Below are 21,326 nucleotides of genomic sequence, written 5' to 3' on the forward strand. Positions count from 1 at the left end.
CAGAGAACTCGTGGCGTTAAAATTTAATCCAACGATTACAAAGAGAGGTCCATTTTAAAAGTTATAATAACTTCAACCGTTGGATTAATTTTCAATGATACAGATTTTCTAATTTGGTGGATTAGGATTAAGAGATCCGGAGATGATCCATTTCCTATTTAATTGAAAGGACTCTCCCTGCCAAGAATATTTTAATGTGAAACGAACACAATTCAGTATAATAAGTGTTATAATATAAAAGGTTAGTGTGTCGAGAAATTTTTTAATGTGCAGCTAAGACGGTCCAGCACATCAAGTACTATAATATAAGTGGTTAAAATTATTTTCAGCGGACAAGGATTGTCTGCCCTCCTAGTTGTGGTGCTCTTCCATGCCCTCCTATTTTGTGCGGTTACGGTTAAGCCACGTCAACATTTTATATTAATTTTTTAATGAGATAATAAGACAAAAAACAATAAAAATATAAAATATTAACGTGGCTTAACCGTGACCGCACAAAATAGAAGGGCATGGAAGGGCACCACAACTAGGAGGGCAGACAATCCTTGTCCATTTTCAGCATCCTACTTGTATTATGACGTTTATTGTACCAATATTGTGTTTCCAACACAATAAGAAATAATACCTCCATGCCCGGGTTGTCTATGTGTTCACGCCACGCCACTAGCAATAACATGGATGTCTTGCAAAGAGCCCGTGCTTCAAAGCCAAAAAATGTTGCATGCCAAGTAACTTTTTCACTTGCTTGAGCAGGTGGTATATGCCTAAAGAGGGAATTAGGTCTTGTTTCGTTTGCAGGAGGGTTTCTTACATTTCTTCTATTATAGCGTTTTAGTTCAATAATTTGTTGTTATGAACAACAAAATTTGGACATAACCATGCATTATCGAAGAAGACGACACGTGACAATGAACTTGTTCCATATAAGTCATTCTCCCAATTTAGACTTTTATGATTACTTTTGGAGAAAGCACGCGTGTTGTACATTGTGTGTGTAATGCTTTGGATTTTTGTGTATGAATTGAGAAAATATTGTTCAATTTCATGATTTAAATATCTTGGAATGTTGAATTGTTTGTTTTAACTTCTATAGTAATATTTGCGCATTTTTTGGTGTCGATTTTGTTGGGGAAAATCGATGAAATGTGGAGAAATGATGAAGAAGTGTCAAGCCACAGATTTCGGGGTTTTTAGAATGGCCGTCATGGAGAGAGAGAACATGAGTAAATTGGTATTTAATCTTTTTGTTCCATTATGCCTCTCGCCTATCTAACGCGAAACGAACAACTGTCACTTCCAGCATGCGCGTACCAAACGTAAAACAATACCTTCATTCCATCCCGTCCCATTCTATCTCATTTCATCCTGTCTACGTACCAAACACTCCCTATGACGTGGATAGTACTCATAGTGAATTTCAAGTTTGGAATTTTATCTCATAAGGCATACATGCTTGAATAGTGAACTATCTATATTGATATCGTAATTTTATTTCAATGCGGTAGCAAGTATATCCATATACATGATTTATATCTAGCGACACAACCCCAACATAGTCATCCTTAAATTTTGATCATTAACTTTGTCGGACTGGGTGGGTAAAAGACGATAATTTATTGGATTTGAGACCTCTGTCATTAGGTAGGTATGTGTACCGGAATTCGGATCTCTCTTGTAAATTTGAGGAATTTTTTAGTGTGTCGAAATTCTAACCCGGTACATCAAGTCTCAAGATACAAGTGGTTGAAAGTCATTAGTTAGGTATGTATATAGGAATTTAGATATCTCTCTAAGATTTGAGAAATTTTTAGTGTGCCAAAATACATTCTAGTACATTAAGTGTCAAAATACAAGTGGTTGAATTTTTTTTTTTATGTATCCAACCAATTATTATGACATTTGATGTATCGAGTCGTATTCTAGATACATTGAAAAAATCTTTCTTATGATTTTAGAGATAAGGTAATGAAGTATTGATCATGTGAGCAAGAGGAGTAAAGTAATTGTGTTACCACAAAAGGAATGGTATTGCATTTGGAATATAGAGAAGATAATAATGTAGCTTTTAAAGATGTGGCCAAATGATAATTGAGAGGGATGATGAGGTTGATGCCCCTAATCCTTGTGAAAGCATTGAATAGGGGTGCCAAACATGCATGTGGGATGAAGCTAGATTGCTCCACAAAGTGTGAAACTTTGTCCAAAAATGGTGTCCCACCATAAAGAATGGGATTTTGTTGGTCTCTTTGTTTTGACATATGAAATTGACTGGATATTTATAAAAATACTTTTGTGACGGTATATATACTTATAAGGAAATTATTTTAGTCTGATTATTACCCAAAAAGTCTTGTATTTAACATCCATAATTTTTGCAATGGCGGCAATTTCATGATAGGATTTTTAGGTACATGCGCAAAGAGTTTAAAATCATACAAAATACTTGCAAGAGAACAAAATTGTTGTAGTATAAATGGCTCAAGTAAGGTCGTTTTCCACATGGATTATTTAAAACAATTTATGCAAAACCCAAATCTTAGTTAATTATTTGAAAACAAAAATTAGAAAAGGTTGATTTTGAATTTAAAAATAATAAAAACGAAATTTAATAAAAGTATTTTAAGAAAAACAACTAATAACCAATTAAAAAGGAAACAAAGCAAAGAGAAAGGGTTTTGAGGAATAAACTTGGAAAAGCACTAGGTTTCCGTCATCCCCTTAATAATCCTATGTAGATTTACTAATTACTTTTGAATTATCCATGCAACTTTGAAGGTTAGGTTTTCCTAAAATATATTATACTTGTGACATTCAAGTTAGAACGTATATCAAACATGCAATCCATCTGTGGCATTCAGATCAAATATAAACATGCATGACTCATTATACTTTGTGAAAACCCTTTGAAAAAACCATGCAACCCCTAAGACGTGGCATTTGCCTTAGGTGAAATTACAATTATCAATCATGTTTGTACCATACTTGACCAATCCCGAAACTACCGAGCACCGGCCAACGCTATACTGTCAAGGACCCAGAAGAGTTCCCCTCCGACCAGGAGGCCAATCACTACTCAACACGTGTCAAGATTAGAAGCCAATCAGAGCGCAGCACGTGTCAACATCAAGAACCAATCATAACATGACACGTGTCAATGTGACAAAGCTACAAGTTTTTCTATAAATAGGGGTCATCCCCCCACAATATTGCCTAATGCCATTTTGTGTTAAATCATTCACAAGAACTCACTAAATTGAGAGCTTGATCCTTTGTACTTGTGTAAGCCCTTCACTACTAATAAGAACTCCTCTACTCCGTGGACGTAGCCAATCTGGGTGAACCACGTACATCCTGTGTTTGCTTCTCTGTCTCTATTCATTTACGTACTTATCCTCACTAGTGACTGAAGCAACCAAGCAACCAAGCGAAGGTCACAAAACCTGACACTTTCTGTTGTACCAAAGTCTTCGCTGATTTTGTGCATCAACATTTGGCGCCGTCTGTGGGAAACGACACTTATTCCTACTCTCTTCAGCTGTGTCAAGCTGGTTTCTATCATTCGTACACTTTCTTTTGATCAGGCATCCCTCTCCAGCATGGGAAGCGAAGGAAGCCACAGCACACAGAATGACACCCCCCTTGCACATAGTGCGAAACAACGAAAGAAGGAAGGAAAACGAGTTCTTCTTCAAGCTAAAGTCGATGAGTTGGAAGCTCAGAACAACAAGATAGCAATGAGGAATGAGGTCCTCCAGGAGCAATATGAGAAGCTCTTCGAGACACTCCACGAAGCTAGGCAAGCTCAGACACGCGAGCTTGTTGCCCCCGTGGAAGTCAACCATCAACTGGGTGCCCTCCAACATGGAGGGTCACATGCATTCGACATAGATATCCCTGATAGGGAACAGATTACCCCTCGACTTGATAATCAACATGAGGCTTCTCTTAACCCAGTTGCTTCGACCCGAACCATGAGAAGTGGAGGGAGACACCTCTTTGCTGAAGGGGCAGAAGGATCGAAAGCCGTCTTTCGCGATTGTCGGGATTTCCTGAAGCAACGTCGAGAGAATTCCATCCATATAAGCTCAAAGATTAATGACCCAAGGATTTCTGAGAGACTCGGTCCCCTGCCACGGCCCAAGCCGGCCACCAATTTGGGGAAGGGGCAACAAGTCCTAGAGAGACATGAGGGTACAGGGGACTCAGAGGTGTTCCGACAGACATACCCTGGAAGCCAGTACAGCGAGTCTAGGGAAAAATCACATGCCCTTGATCAAACCTTCCTAATTCCAATAGGAGATGGAGATTTACGAAAGAAAGCTCCAGTGACACATAACTCCGCTCAGGACCCCCTTGTCCTACAACTTCTTGAGGAAGTAAACAAGTTGAAGGCTGAACGTCAGGCTGAAATACCTGACTGGAACCAACCCAGGCCTGGCCCTCTTACAAGGAGGATCCTCAACACCCCCCTTCAAGCAAAGATAAAGCAAAAGCTTGGCTTGCAACTTTATACTGGAAAAGAGGACCCGATTGAGCACCTTAACCTCTTTGAATCCACCATGGCATACCGGATGCACACCGACGAAGAGCGATGTCTTCTCTTCCCCTCCACCCTCTCTAGTGGAGCTCTAAATTGGTATTGTCGTCTTACACCTGAGACGGTAGACTCATTTGAGGAATTGAGGAAACTATTTGTTTCCCAACACATTTTCCAAACCGATCGCTTGCACTCTGCAGATGACTTGTACACTATCCGCCAGAAGCCAGACGAGTCATTACGTATGTATGTTGGCCGCTTCAGCCATGAATACTCCCGGTGTGCCGAGGCAGACGACAAGACTGCCCTCAAAGCCTTCACGGCAGGCCTACGTGATTGTTTCTTTAAATACATGATCAATGCCAATACTTGGAAGACTTACTCTGAGGTGATGGCGCAGGCTTATAACCATGCCTCCGCCGAGGCAAAGACATATCAGGAGAAACCCCCTACAACCATCCTTTATCAACAAGTGGGAGGTGGAAGCCAGACTCACCTAAATGAGAAGACCTCGACTTTCCAAACAGCAGTGGCACCTCCCCATGCCTTGCATAATGCTTCACCGAATCAACAGACATATCAATTTCAAGGCAAGAGGAAGGATTTCCATCCTCACCACTCTCCTTTCAGTAAAAAGAGTAAGAGACACTATCTCGATAACCAAGGGTATCGCCACAATAGCGCTCGCCCCCAGGCAGTCAATGCAGTGGGTCAAACCCGCGTCAAGGGTATCGCCACAATAGCGAGGTTTTAGCTTGCCATACTTAAGGTGTCTTACGCCTGCCGAGGCGGAAATCGTCCTTCGGGAAATACATGAGGGAGTCTGTGGAGATCATGCTGGATCTCGGTCCCTAGCACACAAGACTTTTCGCCAAGGATATTACTGGCCAACACTCCACCAGGATGCCATCAAAGTATCCCGCTCATGTGACAAATGTCAACGATATGCAACTATTCCTCATTCCCCTCCAGAGCCTCTTACTCCTATGATCAGCCCTTGGCCCTTCGCCCAGTGGGGACTTGATTTGATCGGCCCAATGCCGGCAGGGAAGGGCAAAGTCTGTTACGCAGTCGTTGCAGTGGACTACTTCACAAAGTGGGCCGAAGTAGAACCCTTGGCAACCATTACTGAGGCAAAGATAGAAGACTTCGTGTGGAAGAACATCCTTTGTAGATTCGGCATTCCCAATGCGATAGTCACTGACAATGGGCGACAGTTTGACAACAAGAAGTTCAGGTTGTTCTGCTCTAAGTTCAACATCAACTTATGATTTGCCTCTCCAGCTCATCCCCAGTCTAATGGACAAGTTGAGGCCATCAACAAAATAATCAAGCGCACTTTGAAAACCAGCTTGGACAAAGCTAAAGGCTGTTGGCCAGAATTTGTACCCCAAGTTCTTTGGTCATATCGCACTTCATATCGGACTTCAACAGGAGAAACTCCATTCTCACTTGCCTTTGGCACAGAGGCGGTTGTCCCTGTTGAGCTCGAGCAAGCAACATTCCGAGTCCAGAACTACATTCAAAGTGAAAATGACAAACAACTCACCCTCAACTTGGATTTAGTCGAGGAACACAGAAACCAAGCTCACTTGAGGAATGTCGCCTACAAGCAGCGCATCTCCAACTATTATGACTCTAGGGTCAAGCCTCGTTCTTTCAAAATAGGAGACTGGGTCTTAAAGAAAAGATTACTCTGCGACAGAGTCCCGAGTGAAGGCACACTTAGTCCAAACTGGGATGGACCGTATGAAGTCATTGGCATCAGTCGCCCTGGCTCTTACACACTTAGAAGCTCCGATGGCAAGACCCTTGGCCATCCATGGAACGCTGATCACTTGAAGTACTACTACAAATAGACTCACGATGTACAAGTGTTGAGCTATAGCCGTTCGGCATCCTATGTAATGAAGGCCATTTGGCAATGAATTCAATAAAGAGGTAATTTAGCCAACTCAGCCCTCACTCTTTTACATTCATAGCAAGCGATGCCGGAACCCTTCTCAATCAGAAAGCAATCTGTCTTCCACAGTCACTACAAAACAAGCAAATGAAGACCGTGTCAAGCGCCAAAAAAAAAAAAAAAAAAAAAAAAAAAAAAAAACAACTTCATCCAAAAAGCTTCACCCGAAAAGCTTCACCTCCAAAGCTTCACCCATAAAGCTTCACCTAAAAAGCTTCACCCAAAAAGCTTCACCATCAAAGCTTCACCCAAAAAGCTTCACCATCAAAGCTTCACCTAAAAAAGCTTCACCCAAAAAGCTTCACCCAAAAAGCTTCACCCGAAAAGCTTCACCTAAAAAGCTTCACCCAAAAAGCTTCACCCGAAAAGCTTCACCTAAAAAGCTTCACCCACAAAGCTTCACCTAAAAAGCTTCACCCTACAAGCTTCACCCGAAAAGCTTCACCTCCAAAGCTTCACTCACAAAGCTTCAACACCAAAGCTTCACCTACAAAGCTTCAACACAAAACCTTGCTCCAAATAAACAAATTTTGTTCACAAAACCCAAGATGCCCTTGAACTTGTACACAAACACTTGGGTAAACATAAACATTTTTTGTTTTACACCCATAAGGGCCCAAAATTTTCCTTCTTATTTATTCACTTATATATGTTCCCAAACATATTATAATAGATCCAACAACAAGCCAAAGTCCCAAATTTCATAATGGACAAAAGTACAAGCAATTCATCAATAATGAAGGTGCTACAAAAATTGGAATCTGCCCCAAAATAGAAATCCAACCCAAGAGACTTTTTCTCTCTCTCCCTCTTCCGCCTCCTTTCATCTATCAAATTTCTGCAACCTCTGCTCTTCTCCAATGGAGCTGAATTTTGGACACCCTATAGTTCTTGAGCATATGAACAACTTTCAAGAAGGAACCATTTCTGTTTGAGCGACGGAAATTAAAGTGTTGAAGCTCCAAACATGATAGTCGGCTTCTTGCAGATTTCGAAGCTGTTGTGATGTTTCGAAGATCTGGAAATATTTAACCGTTAGTTCATCCTGAATTTTTGATATGTTATGAAAGAGTCGATGAGGAACAACTTCAATGAATAAAGCATACCGATCTGAACAAGAGAAAATGGAGTTTCGAAGCTCACAACAAATCTGACGGGTTGACAGACAAATAATAACCAGTCATTCATCATACCTGAATTTCTTGAGTTATACAGCTCCGAGGGATCTCAAATTTGGATATGTTGTAGTTCACAAGCTGAGGAACAACTTCAATGAAGAAAGCATACCGATCTGAACAAGAGAAAATGGAGTTTCGAAGCTCACAACAAATCTGACGGGTTGACAGAAAAATAATAACCAGTCATTCATCATACCTGAGTTTCTTGAGTTATACAGCTCCGAGGGATCTCAAATGTGGATATGTTGTAGTTCACAAGCTGAGGAACAACTTCAATGAAGAAAGCATACCGATCTGAACAAGAGAAAATGGAGTTTCGAAACTCACAACAAATCTGACGGGTTGACAGAAAAATAATAACCAGTCATTCATCATACCTGAGTTTCTTGAGTTATACAGCTCCGAGGGATCTCAAATTTGGATATGTTGTAGTTCATAAGCTGAGGAACAACTTCAATGAAGAAAGCATGCTGATCTGAGCAAGAGAAAATAGAGTTTCAAAGCTCACAACAAATCTGACGGGTTGACAGACAAATGATAAACAGTCACTCATCATACCTGGATTTCTGGAGTTGTACTGCTCCGATGGCTCTCCAATTTGGATATGTTGTAGTTAAGGAATTAACGAACAACTTTCATGAAGACAACTTTGTGATTCGACCTACAGATGATGGTGTTATGTTGAAAAACAATTCCGGTTGTTAGGGGAAATGAAAAACAATTCCACCAAAGAAACATCATTATGATGTTTCATCATTATGGTGTTTTCATCATTATGATGCTTTCATCATTGTGATGCTTCCATCATTGTGATGCTTCCATTATGATGTTAATGCACCAACGGTTACACCTTCTGCAATTCCACTTATTCGGGCCTAGCAACCTTCATCAACAAAATCTATGAAGAAAACGTCCGGGGCTACCACTTAGAAAACAAAAGAATGAAGTTTTGGTACTTATGACATGGACTATTAGCAAGACACCTCATTCGTCAACTCCCTCGACTAGAGACTTGGGGGACTCCCACCATATGCTACTACGCCTTGGTACTCAAAAGTTCGTGACTACTCAGTGACTTGGATTTTTCAAGTCTCCAACCGAGAAGTTTTCCTCACTCGGGAAATTAAGGGAACACTACCTCAAACTACATGCTTCACTCACAAAGCTTCAACAATACAGGTTTCAACAAAAGCAAAAATTCAAAGAACTTTATGAAGAAGGCTTTGGTGTATTTAACACAATATGTTGAAATGAAGCAAAGCTTATTTATTAATATTTTCGATAAGCCACAAATATGTACATATACATGAGTCAAAATAAACAAACAAAAGGGAGCCTTCACAAAGGTTGCTTAGGGGAAGTCTCAGCAGTCGGTAGAGCCCCAGAAAGAGAAAGCACCGGAGGGTGGTTATCCGGAGCCTCAGTACTTGACAAAACCCCAGAAGGAGGAGGCATTGGAGGTTCATCATTTGAAGCTTCATTACCAGGTACAGCCCCAGAGGACGAAGGCAATAAATGCCTTTGGAACAAACCCACAAACCGCTGATGATCAAGTAAAACCTTACCATCAGATTCCTTCATCTGGTCAAGCTTCATCTTCATGTTTGTAGCATAGTCATGGGCGAGTCGGTGCAACTGCTTATTCTCATGCTTGAGCCCTCTAATCTCCTGTTTGAGACTCATCACTTCAGCAGCCAATGATTCAACTTGGCGGGTTCTAGCAAATAGGCGTTGGGCCATATTAGACACAGAACCTGCACACTGAACACTAAGAGCCAGAGAGTCCTTAACAGCCAACTCATCAGACCGTTTGGAAAGTAGTCTGTTATCTTTGGGAGTGAGAAGGTTCCTGGCCACCACTGCAGCGGTCATATCATTCTTCATCACAGAATCCCCAACGGTAAGAGGACCAGTAGGGGATATGAAGGATGGGCGCCATATGTTGTCTGGAGAAGGCATGGCTGTCTCTTCTCCAAGGTTCAAGTCAAAACGACGGTCGGAGGGTCCAGACATTTTCAAATGTGTTGAAGAATGAAGAGGTCAGACAAATCAAGATCTTAGAAGTGCAAGAAATGAGCTTCTACTGGTAGAGATTCAAGTGTGCTGTGGAACTTAATGCCAGCCTCTATAAAAATCTGCACTCGATGGAGCTTCAGAAATCGAAGAGGCGTTTGCTTTCTCAAAAGCTGGACTGCTCAGAGACCACGAGGGCCGATCTCAGAAATCGAAGAGGCGTTTGCTTTCTCAAAAGCTGGACTGCTCAGAGACCACGAGGGCCGATCTCAGAAATCGAAGAGGTGTTTGCTTTCTCAAAAGCTGGGCTGCTCAGAGACCACGAGGGCCGATCTCAGAAATCGAAGAAGCACCTGCTTTTTCAGCCTCGTCAGCACCTGTCACATGCACAATCAGCTTTGCGGAAATTACGGGCACTCTGTCGAAGATTTCAAGTGAAGTAGAAAGCACGTGAATCTTACTGATCAATCACCGCTCTCCATATGCACCATCAACTCCTCGGGTACCACATATAACTTTGTCAAAGATTTCTGACAAAGTTTAGGCACGAGAATTTCGAAGTTCCAGCTACCCTACTATTACCCATAAGGGTAAAGGAACAGCACCACTGCTTGACAACTGGAAAGTCCCTATGTGTGTCGACCTCCGTGTTTTGCGGCAAGACAGGTTGGCAAGAATGTCCAACCTTTACTCACATTCGAGAAAAGACTCCCAACATAATTACTTTCTCAAAAACCGGAGTAGCACCGCTTTCCGAATCTCGAGAGTCAGATCCTCGACGGGATTGCTTGTTCGAAAACCGAAGAGGCACAACTCTCAGAACTTCGAGAGCCAGATTTCCTTAGATAAAGCTTGTCTGTAATCTCCACACGTAATATCAGCTTTCCAGATACCACATACCACTTTTTCAAAGTGCTCTGACAAAATTAAAACACGTGAAGCTGGCAGCTCCCACTACATTGCTGTGACCAAGAAGGGTAAAGGAATAGCATTACTACTTGTTATTGGGAAATCCCTATATACATTGACCTCCCTCCTCAACGGACAGGCAAACCTGCAAAAATGCTCAACCCTTTCTCACATTCGAAAAGGCACCCTCAACATAACCTCTCGAAATACTCAGCTTTATTTCCCCCCGATAATACCTCAGCAAATAAGCCACACCAAGAACAAGAGTATCTCATATCATCAGGGTCAAAAGCAAGAGTATCCCATATCATGCTTTCTCCCTGTCTTTGTCTTTGTCCTTGTCCACACCTGCAGGACAAGGAGAAAGAGAGCAGTCAGTCGGAACCTGAAATCAAACCTCCAATTTGGAACTGACTGCCTGGAGCCTTTGCCTGGTTGCTTACTTAGCATTGCTCTCGAGTACTCATCCTCAACTGCTGTCAAGGTCACGAATTCCACCGGCAAATACCTCATGACAGTTGATCAGATATTGGCTCTTTACACTGAAGCTGCCAAGCGTGGATGAGTCACTATGAAGGAATGTTCTGAAGGACCATTTAAATGCAAAGGTTGCACACCACTTCTGCCATGCAAAAGATTGAAGCAGAAGGTTCAACGGTGAGCTGAAACAGATCACTACAGCACGACACCTTTCCATACCACATTCATTATTCCGTCAACAGCAAAAGTATCCCATATCATCAAGGTCGAACGTACTCTAGATTTGATGGACTTGTTTTGACCCTCAAATTTTTGAGTCGGCCTTATACTCTGAAGGGCACCAGAAAACCCTCCAGCACAGTTCAAGAATAAGCCTGTGGAAAGTTACTTCTTCAAAAGCAAAAGTATCTCATATCATCTCTTATCCATTTGCTTCTCCTTATCCTGGCAGTTGAATGAGAGACAAGGAGAATGAGAACAATCAACCGGAAGCCGACGTCAAACCTCTGATCCTGGGTTGCTTACTTGGAAGTTTGACTGCTTACCTTGTCTGTCACCTCTTTCGGCAGATCTCCTAGCTCGGCGACTTGGGGGACTCCTACTATAGGGTTTGTATCACACTTGACTAAGCCCGAAACTACAACTAAGCTTCAAGTGAAATTGATACATTACCTTGTGCGTCAACATCAGCTAAGTACACCATTCCCGGATGGAGGAAAGGTACTTCCAGAGAAGGGCAGATGAAGATCAGACCACACTTCGGTACTTAGAAGTTTCGTGATTACTCAAGGGATTGGATCTTGCAAGTCCCCAACCGAGGAGTTTCCCTCACTCGGGAACTTAGGGGAGCACTGTTTGTACCATACTTGACCAATCCCGAAACTACCGAGCACCGGCCAACGCTATACTGTCAAGGACCCAGAAGAGTTCCCCTCCGACCAGGAGGCCAATCACTACTCAACACGTGTCAAGATTAGAAGCCAATCAGAGCGCAGCACGTGTCAACATCAAGAACCAATCATAACATGACACGTGTCAATGTGACAAAGCTACAAGTTTTTCTATAAATAGGGGTCATCCCCCCACAATATTGCCTAATGCCATTTTGTGTTAAATCATTCACAAGAACTCACTAAATTGAGAGCTTGATCCTTTGTACTTGTGTAAGCCCTTCACTACTAATAAGAACTCCTCTACTCCGTGGACGTAGCCAATCTGGGTGAACCACGTACATCCTGTGTTTGCTTCTCTGTCTCTATTCATTTACGTACTTATCCTCACTAGTGACTGAAGCAACCAAGCAACCAAGCGAAGGTCACAAAACCTGACACTTTCTGTTGTACCAAAGTCTTCGCTGATTTTGTGCATCAACAAATCACAATATGCAATACTCAATTCCCCGGTGGCATTCCGACCGAATTGCATCCAATTACTTATATAAACATCTTAATGTTCACGAATCATTAAGACCAAAGACAGTTTAAATCACAATGATTAATAATTCAAAGCATGCATGAATAATATCATAAGCAATTAAATAAAAACTACATATTCATGCTAAAGCTCAAGGCATCGCCCTAGCAAAAGAAAATTAGTTACGCATATTCATAATTAAAATCAACATAATTGTATTAAACTAGACAAAAAAAATGAAAACATCTTAAAAGTATAAGTCTTGAAATCTCTAAAGCTTTGCCCAAAGTCTTCTCTCCAATCTTGTGTATGTTCTCCTAGTGCTAGCCAAAATGTCTTATTTATACTACTCTAAATAAAATCATCCTAGTAAAACGTCTTAGAAAAAGACTAGGAAACCAAATAAATTGAAATAAAATAGGAAATATAATCCTAAATGGGAAATTTTATTTAAACCAATGTAACCTATTTCTGTACCCAACTTACTCTTGGCACCCATTTGATTTTTAACTAAACTATTAATATCTCTTTAAACCCAATTTAATACTTAATATATCCCCATAAACCCAATTCAATATGTGGATTTATTTTTACACCCATTTGATTTTTAACTCTATCTTTACGCCGTATGGAAATGGAGACTGAGAATTGGGGCGTGGAACTGGAGATTGAGAATTGGGGTGTGAATTTAGCCATGGTTGACCACAAGACTAACACTTCTATAGATGTTGACAATATTTTGAAATCTTCTCCAGGCATGATTCTTAGACAAATCCTCCATAGGCATCAAACTTTCATAATCGACCCCTTCAATGGCTTCTGTAAAACCATTCTTCTTAACATCATTATATATTTCATCTCCTTGCTTAATTTATAGGTGAATATAAGTTATGCATTGTGTCTTGAAAGCGAATCATTTGATTAGGTTCCATAGTAATTTGAAGAGTATATGTTGAATCTGATATTATTCTTGTAGGAAGCCCTTCCTTAATGTCTCATGGTACTCTCGGAAGGATTCGTTTACCCTGTGCAATTTATAAAGTAAGAAATGTTATACGTTTTTGGGTGGAGGCCTAATTGGCATGGTACCGAAGAACAAACTAGGATATAAATTGCACGAGGAAAGACGATAAAAGCTCTGGGGAGAAGTTGCATAAGTATTTCAATCGTGTGTAGTTGTAAATTGAAATAAATCAATATGCTTATCTAAAAAAACTTCAAAATCATAAATTAGTTGGAGGATTCAAAATTTCATAATCACCATCCATAAATAAAAAAAAACTTGTTTTTCTCTATGAGAGCTATTATAGTTTTAGCCAAAATGAAATAGGATAAACAAAGAATGATAATAGTGTTTAAGTATAGTGTTTGGGTTTATTGATAAATTTGAATTTTATTATTAATTTTATTTTGTACTTAATAGTAATTATGCAATAGGGTAAAATAGACAATTAACATTTAAAATTTAAGTTGGGTGTAGAAATAGGTTATATGGGTTTAAATAAAAGTTCTCATCATAAAATAACTCGGTAAATTCGCCCAAAATCATTCACAGCCATATTTTGGACCCATATCAGCTCCAAAACTGGTCCAAAATAGCTGGATTTAAAGCTTATATTATTTTGAACACTTCTCCAGATGGCCATGAACCCATATAAGGACATCTTGGGCTCTAAAAAAGCAATTTAAGCAAAAAAAGGTCAATTTTCAGCAACCCACACTGCTTATTTATTTGATCGCCATGAAATAACTGCTTGGTAGAAAATTTCCAAATTTTGATACGAACACGCCAAGAGATACACGAACATTGCAATTTAAATCATTCCAAAATTTGTCTGTTTGGTCACGTTTTGCTCAAGAGGAAGTCGAATGTCCTATATTGAAAATATAAAGCAAAGTATCAAAAATTTTACCAAAATAATTAACAAATTATACTAAGAATAGGATAAAATACATAATATATTATTGACTCATCAAGGACGATTAGGTATTGATTTCGTCACAAATATTTATCATCACTAGTGAGTCGAATGTAAAATTTTATCCCAATCAAATGCTAAACTAATAATTAATTGACGAATGTGGCAATCTTATAATTCTCAGATTTTTTGTTTCAAATTTTTATGGGCCATTTGATAACATTGTTTTCATATTTTTGGTAATTTCACACATATGAGAATTAAAATACAATAAAATTAGGGAGAGCTGTGATATTAATGGTGTTTATGACACACCTTGACCGGAATCAGGGCGTGTTGGCCGTCACGTGAGAGTGACGTAACCATGTGCACAGTGTGAAAACAATAAAGATAAAAGGGAATTGAGAAGGAATAAAAACCAAACTACTAGCAGAACTAGTTAAGATAGAGTGCTAGTGAGAGATTAAGTGTGAAATACACAACCAGAGCATAAATAGTCTAAGTGCAGTCAAGCAGTACAAGTACTAATAATACAACACTTGAGGGTGATCCTACATGGTGATGTTCTGTCAAAACCCCCGTCAGAATCCTCGTGATCCACCAAAGCACTTCTACTTAAAACCTGGAGGGACGCAAAACAAAAAGTGTGAGTGGGCAAAAACAAAGCTTTTCAAAATCATTTCATTTCTCAAAAGTTCTAACCCCTCGCCGTAAAACCTGTATAATTTCCCATAAAATAATACTAATAATAAGCTGTATCCAAAATAATACTCAAGATGAAAATCCACCAAAGTATACCATGCCAAAGTATCTCAATGCAATGCTATAGGTAAACTAGTCAAAATATCGCATTAGCCAAATCTCTCTAATTCAAACTGCACTATTGAGTATATAGCTCATAATCAATCTCAATCATATCAAATCAAATCCATTTCCTGCACACGAGTCATAACCACCTAAAGTAGTTTGTATTACAAGACTAGGTGTAAAATAAACATGCTTTAGTGCTACGATCGCGTAAAGACTCTGCGAATGATCGTGGGTCACCTACGAGTCGAAACCACCTAAAGTGGTATGTACGACAAGCCTGTGCACCTAACTTGGATCCAAGATAAGCATACGGTGCGGGAGGTGAACATCACATGAAAAACTGTGCCCTAACTCTGGGCGGGAGCACTAACACCGGGTGCAAGTTTATGAGCTTTCATCACATCGCATCATAACTCGCATAACTGAATTAATCTCACATCTTTAATTTATAAACTTACCTGGCACGTACCTGTGCGTCCACAACACCAATCATAATTATATGCAACTACTAATGCATAAATAAAATAGGCAAATACTTTGCATGGCATTTCAAAATGTATAATCATTCAAATTCATTTTTTGGGAAAAATCTCAAGTATATAGGTTTATACGGAAAACCAAAAGCCCACTCACTGGTATGTTGAAGGGTCGTAGCACCCGAGCCTCGATTAATGGCGCTCGTCCTTAGGATAAGTCTCATCTATATGCGAAATAACTGAATAAACGTTATTTAAAGCACATACACAAAAATAGGAAATATCTTCTCATACATTGCCAAATGAGGTATATAAATATACCATCGTGACCTACACAACTCCATGAACATCCCCAAATTTATAGAAAACTTTTTGGAGTTGTCACGCTCCAACGAGGGCACGGCACTATGCGCCCCCGCTCGCAACCAACCTTGACGAAACCCTATCTACCGTTAGGAATATTTCGTTAAAATCAACCAATATCGTTAATCACCGTTAGGAATATTTCGTCGTCTCCTACCTTCAAACTCCGGTGACCGTCACCGTCGCCGAAAACTGGAAAAACTTTAAAACCTTATAACTTCTTCATTTTTGTACCAAATTTCACCAAATTTATATCAAATTGAAGCCTTGAAGGAGTAGAATAAAACCTTACCACTTTTAGACCCTAAAACTCCAGGAACTCACTGAAAAAAAGCTCCGATAATCCAGCCAAACTTAAAACTCGCCAATTTCACATTCCCGACGTCCAATTTACTTGATTTTTCTTCTCCGAGCTTCGTAATGATGTTCTAAAGCTTCCTACAAGCTTCTTATCTCTTGAAACATCCATAATTACGACCACATGAATAGTACCCCTGAATCGGGGATTCTTAGTCCTCGTGAAATCGAAGGTTTCACGTCTTAAATTTAGTATAAATGAACTCAGAAGCTTGCAAGGAGTTCAAAAATTACCTTATTAACGTCGATCCGTGCATGAAAGCTTGAGTTCGAAGTTCGTCCGTACGGCTTGTACGGAAAATGGAAAGAAGTAAGAGAGGGAGGAGAGAAAAAGAGCACGGGAGTGATGTGTATGTGTGCGAGTGAATGTGTGGTCCAAGTTGGCAACAACCACCAACCACAAACTAGGAAAGTTTAGTTCTAATTGGTCCAAAATATTTAGAACTTAACATATTGGTCCACAACCCAAGTCTAAACCACACAACACAACTCAAAACGTCCAAGGGCATATTTGAAATTTCATGCCTAAAAATATAACATTTCGGGGCGGGTTGTGACAGTTTATTTATGAGATATGACTATTCCTTTTATTTTTTTGTCAAACAATATATTTTGTTAGATTAGATGTTTGATTAGCCATCGACAGAGTTTAAACCAACGCCGTCATGCAAGGGCTCAACACTTTTCCACCACTGTGGTAAAGGGCCACTTGCAAGATATGAATATTCCTAGATGTTAATATTTAGCTCTTTAATTGTACTGAACTTAGTTGTGATTCTCAATTAATCATATGCACTAGTTTAGTCACATTGATTAGAGTAATGGGATGAGGATCCTCTTCGGATCCTTACATTCTATCCCTTCTTCATACATTGTGTGACCAACTTTCTTTAGGTATTGTTGTGTTCAGGGACAGAGCTAAAAATTTCTTTGGGTGGGGGCAACCCGAAAACAACTTAAAAAACCTTAATACAGTATAGTTTATACCCAATATGATAATAATGAGGATTTCAAATTATGATGTATCACAATTTCAATGTTACAAAAATTTCAATATAGTATTGGAAAGTGGCAAAGTGATGAGAAAAATATTAATACATGATAGGCGAGAGGGGTTTTTCAGTTTAAATAACAGAACAAGATTACTTTTGCTCATATAATATTTGATATGAAGTATAAGTAGTATGAACGTATGTTGAATATTAGATACATATGTTTTCCTCAAAGATAGCGCGTATATATTATATAACTATAGTCTGCAACTAAACAAATAAATTACTTGAGTGGGGACATCTGCCTCAGTGAGCCTTCATTGGCTCCGTCCATAGTTGTGTTTAATTTTAAATAAAATATTATAAAAATATTTTTTGACCTCACAATGAACGATGAGCGGATATGATATTTGGATATCTAGGATCTTCACAAACAAGATTCAGGATTGAGATCCAAATCCAGAGTAGTGTGCCTTACTTTTTTGGGTGAAGTCGATAAGTTCAAAAAAGAGGAAACAAAATTTCAGTGGGGTGGGCCGCGTTTATGTAAACACCCGCAACCGCAAGTGATCTAAACCTTCTCCAACTTCCTATATAAAATGCACGGGTTATTCACTCGTTCTCAAACCCTCACTGCCTTTTGAGTTTCGGTAAACCCTAGCCGCTCCATTTCTCTCTGAGGTAAACCCCATCCCTAAACCCTAATTCTCTCTCTCTCTCTCTCTCTCTCTCTCTCTCTCTCTCTCTCTCTCTCTCTCTCTCTCTGTATGCTATCGTAGTTTATCAATTCATGGTTTGTATGATTTGTTTTGTTTCTCATCTTTTTTATTGATTGTTTTTGTGGGAAAATGAATGTGTTTTGGGTTCTATAGGCTATGACCAGGAAGTTGTATGACTCTGTGATTTGGGTAGTTTATTTTGTTTGTTTAGCTGCCGATCTGCTTGAAGAAAATGGTAGAAACCTAGACTCTGTTTTGTTTTTCAGTCAAGTAGACAAGAAGAAGGGGAAAAGGGAGGACTTGCACTTTCCACCCTTTTACAATTTACAGAGATAAAAATGGTTAGGTGTGTCAAACTATGGGGCTAAAGACTGTTTTCATTACTTTCTCTATAGAATAAGACTGAGGTTGTGAGACCCAAAATATTTCAAATGTGTTTGTGGTTCATGTGGAAATGTAAGACCCTTCTTTGTTTTCTTGATGGGTTTCGTTCTGATTCTCCGTCTTGTGATTGTTAAAGAAATATGTCCAGGGGTCACTTAATATGTTAGTATACTTTTATTTACCATGTAGTGTTCTTTCCAAATTTTGATGCTTTGTAGTGGAGAAAACAATTTTTAGGGTCGAATTGACTTGATTTTGGGTTGAGTCAGCTATATTATTTTATGGTTTTGTAAGATTTGCTGGTTATTGATGTGCCCTTCTTGTCAGTGGATGTGCATTCATATTCAGCCCTTTGTGATACTGTTAAGTTGTTTTTATAGTCAATATCTGTTGTATTGAGCGAGCTTTTTGTTATGGTTTCACACGATTTTGCATGTTTGCTTTGGCACACATATATACTAATTTTATTTCCGATGCGTAACTATTGCGGCATCTAACAATCTACGTATGGAATTTTTGTTGCTTCTGTTGGATTAATGGTTACAGTGGGAATTATTTCTGGTGCAGGCTTGTGTTTTCTGAAAACTGTGATCTTTCGAAATGGCGTTCTGTAACAAAATTGGGAGCCTCCTGAAGCACAACATTTCCCAGACTGGACAAGCACCCATGACAGCAATGCTTAATTCTGTGCGCTGCATGTCTTCCAAGCTTTTCGTTGGAGGTATATTATTTGACAATGTTGATTTATGACGTCAACTTACAGACACAGTAGCTTTGTCATTGACATTTTGATTTAAATTGTTGCTTGTTAGGCCTTTCATTTGGAACTAATGATGAGTCTCTTAAGGAGGCATTCTCAAGCTTTGGTGACGTGACTGAGGGTAAGTTACTAAAGTGGTTTGTTAGTTATTGTCTGCTTACTGAAAGGCCTCCATTTTTACCATAACGTATATGTACTTTCAGTTTCTTCATTGTCACTACACTTAGTTTTGGTAGAGCATTATTCTTTCTATCCTTTGTTATATGATACTTCACAGTAAAGGGTTAGGCAAATGAAAGTTTGTTAATCTTGGTTCTTTTTTTATTTATTTATTTATATATAACACCAAAATTTTATTGAGGGTCTCTTGGTTTTCAATTGTTATTATTATTGGTTCTATGATGCTTAGTTTGAGATCTATTAATGATCTCCATCAAGAAGCTTTTCTTTGCTTTTGCAATGCATAGTTGGATCGCTGCTTTTGCCAGTTGTCTTTTATATTCTTTTGGTTCACTAAAACGAGTTTTGTGTTTTTGATTTTCTGCATGTTGAGTAATGGGAATAGGCTGTCCGGCACTGAATAAAATAAATGGTCACCATATGATGCTGATGTTTGTTTGTTTACTTCCTCCTGTCCTCCCTCTCTTTGCGATATCACTACCGAAGTTTCCTTGAGTGCTTGTAAGCTTAGTTAGGCGTCTTTTGATCTGTTGTTTGCTTCTCTAAGTACTGGAATTAACAATTGAATTTTGTATGTGCAGCAAGAGTTATCACGGACAGGGATACTGGAAGGTCTAGGGGTTTTGGATTTGTTAACTTTGCCAGTGATGATTCTGCCAGTTCAGCACTTTCTTCCATGGATGGCCAGGTCAGAATTTGAATTTTATCATTGAGGGGCCATGAATATATCTGGGTGATATGGTCCCCTGTAAGATGTTAGTTTTGTCTTGTAATGATCTTCTTGTGACTATGGACTTGTTTGTATTTCAGGATTTGCATGGGCGAAACATTCGTGTCAGTTATGCCACTGAGCGAACTGGTCCTAGACCATTTAACGGTGGTGGCGGAGGGGGTGATTACCGTGGCGGCTATTGAACAATTGCTTGGTAAACAAAGAAAGTGGATTTTAGGCTGTAGCCACAAGTCCCGTCTAAATGCTTTTCTATGTTTAGTCCTAGAAGTGGCGTTGTTTCGTCATTTGGATTTATTAGCTTAATTCCGGGATTCTAGTTGTGCTGGTTATGGTTTTCATATGTAGTCGGCTGTGGAGATTGGCAGTAAAGCTTTTCATTTGCATGATATCCAGCATTGTTGCTGAATATACGTCTCTGAAGGATTTTAGTAAGATTTCTACCGCTTTGTTTGAGCTCTAACCGTGTTTTCATCGCGATGCATGCTTTGTTCTTATGTTGGCTTTGGTATTTGCAAATGTTGATCAGTGCGTACTGTGTTTCCACATAAGTCGGGTGTTCGAGTGACACGCATCCGTTAGTTCCTACTTTCCCTTCGTTTTCCTCTTTTGATGTGTCCATTCATTATGCTTGTTCCGTTTCATTTCTCTGTGACGAGAAACTAAATGCGGATGAATTGTGGTTAGAGGTGTAATGAAACACTCGAACCCGAACTAGCTAGTTCTTTGCAACATGTTTTGAAGCAAAGAAATACTAAGGTCATCTCCAACCGAAGGCTGGTCAGAAGGTTTGTTTTAGCCATTTGGTCCTTCAAGATATTAATATTTTAATAAATAGTATATGGTCATATTTACTTCCATCTCCAACCGAGGGTCAAAGGGGGTTATAGGGTCAAATATAATTTATTATTTAAAAACTACAACTTAAATTCAAATCAAACGGTTAAGTGATGTTAGCATGAAAAAAAATGAAGTGAGATAGTATGGAATGATGAAAATTATGTGAGAAATGATGTAGGAATGACATAGGTATTTAAATGATGTAGGAATGGCTTTAGGTGTTTATGAATGGCTTAGGAAAAAAAAGGGAATTTTTAAATTTTCATAAACAAAAATTTGGCCAAAAAAAAACATTTGAATCCA

General features: G+C 39.3%; 1 protein-coding gene and 1 long non-coding RNA gene across 5 annotated transcripts; one reads left to right on the plus strand and one right to left on the minus strand.

Moving 5' to 3' along the window:
- Window positions 1–7,122: 7,122 nt before the first annotated feature.
- On the minus strand, window positions 7,123–8,457 carry LOC126618697 (uncharacterized). Of its 4 annotated transcripts, XR_007621815.1 has the most exons (4): window positions 8,056–8,457; window positions 7,875–7,972; window positions 7,694–7,791; window positions 7,123–7,518 (listed from the first exon to the last, which is right to left on the minus strand). It is a non-coding gene; the product is annotated as an uncharacterized LOC126618697 (long non-coding RNA). The 4 variants fall into 4 exon arrangements; XR_007621814.1 differs by lacking the exon at window positions 7,875–7,972; XR_007621812.1 differs by lacking the exon at window positions 7,875–7,972 and having other exon boundaries at window positions 7,694–7,874.
- Window positions 8,458–17,923: 9,466 nt separating this feature from the next.
- On the plus strand, window positions 17,924–20,646 carry LOC126618696 (glycine-rich RNA-binding protein 4, mitochondrial-like). The gene is made up of 5 exons (XM_050286839.1): window positions 17,924–18,091; window positions 19,081–19,234; window positions 19,326–19,394; window positions 20,035–20,141; window positions 20,264–20,646. Exons 2-5 carry the CDS (start codon window positions 19,114–19,116, stop codon window positions 20,366–20,368), a joined length of 402 nt encoding a protein of 133 aa, XP_050142796.1. The 5' UTR covers window positions 17,924–18,091; window positions 19,081–19,113; the 3' UTR covers window positions 20,369–20,646.
- Window positions 20,647–21,326: the final 680 nt, after the last annotated feature.

This window comes from Malus sylvestris, chromosome 4, assembly GCF_916048215.2.
Source record: "Malus sylvestris chromosome 4, drMalSylv7.2, whole genome shotgun sequence".
In the NCBI taxonomy this organism is placed as follows: domain Eukaryota; kingdom Viridiplantae; phylum Streptophyta; class Magnoliopsida; order Rosales; family Rosaceae; genus Malus; species Malus sylvestris.

What these genes read in the sequence shown, in the direction of transcription:
- LOC126618696 (XM_050286839.1), top strand. Translation starts at nt 19,114, where the DNA reads ATGGCGTTCTGTAACAAAATTGGGAGCCTCCTGAAGCACAACATTTCC. An exon ending in TTCCAAGCTTTTCGTTGGAG is followed by an intron (nt 19,235 to 19,325) that starts GTATATTATTTG and finishes GTTGCTTGTTAG; the next exon opens with GCCTTTCATTTGGAACTAAT. An exon ending in TTTCTTCCATGGATGGCCAG is followed by an intron (nt 20,142 to 20,263) that starts GTCAGAATTTGA and finishes TTTGTATTTCAG; the next exon opens with GATTTGCATGGGCGAAACAT.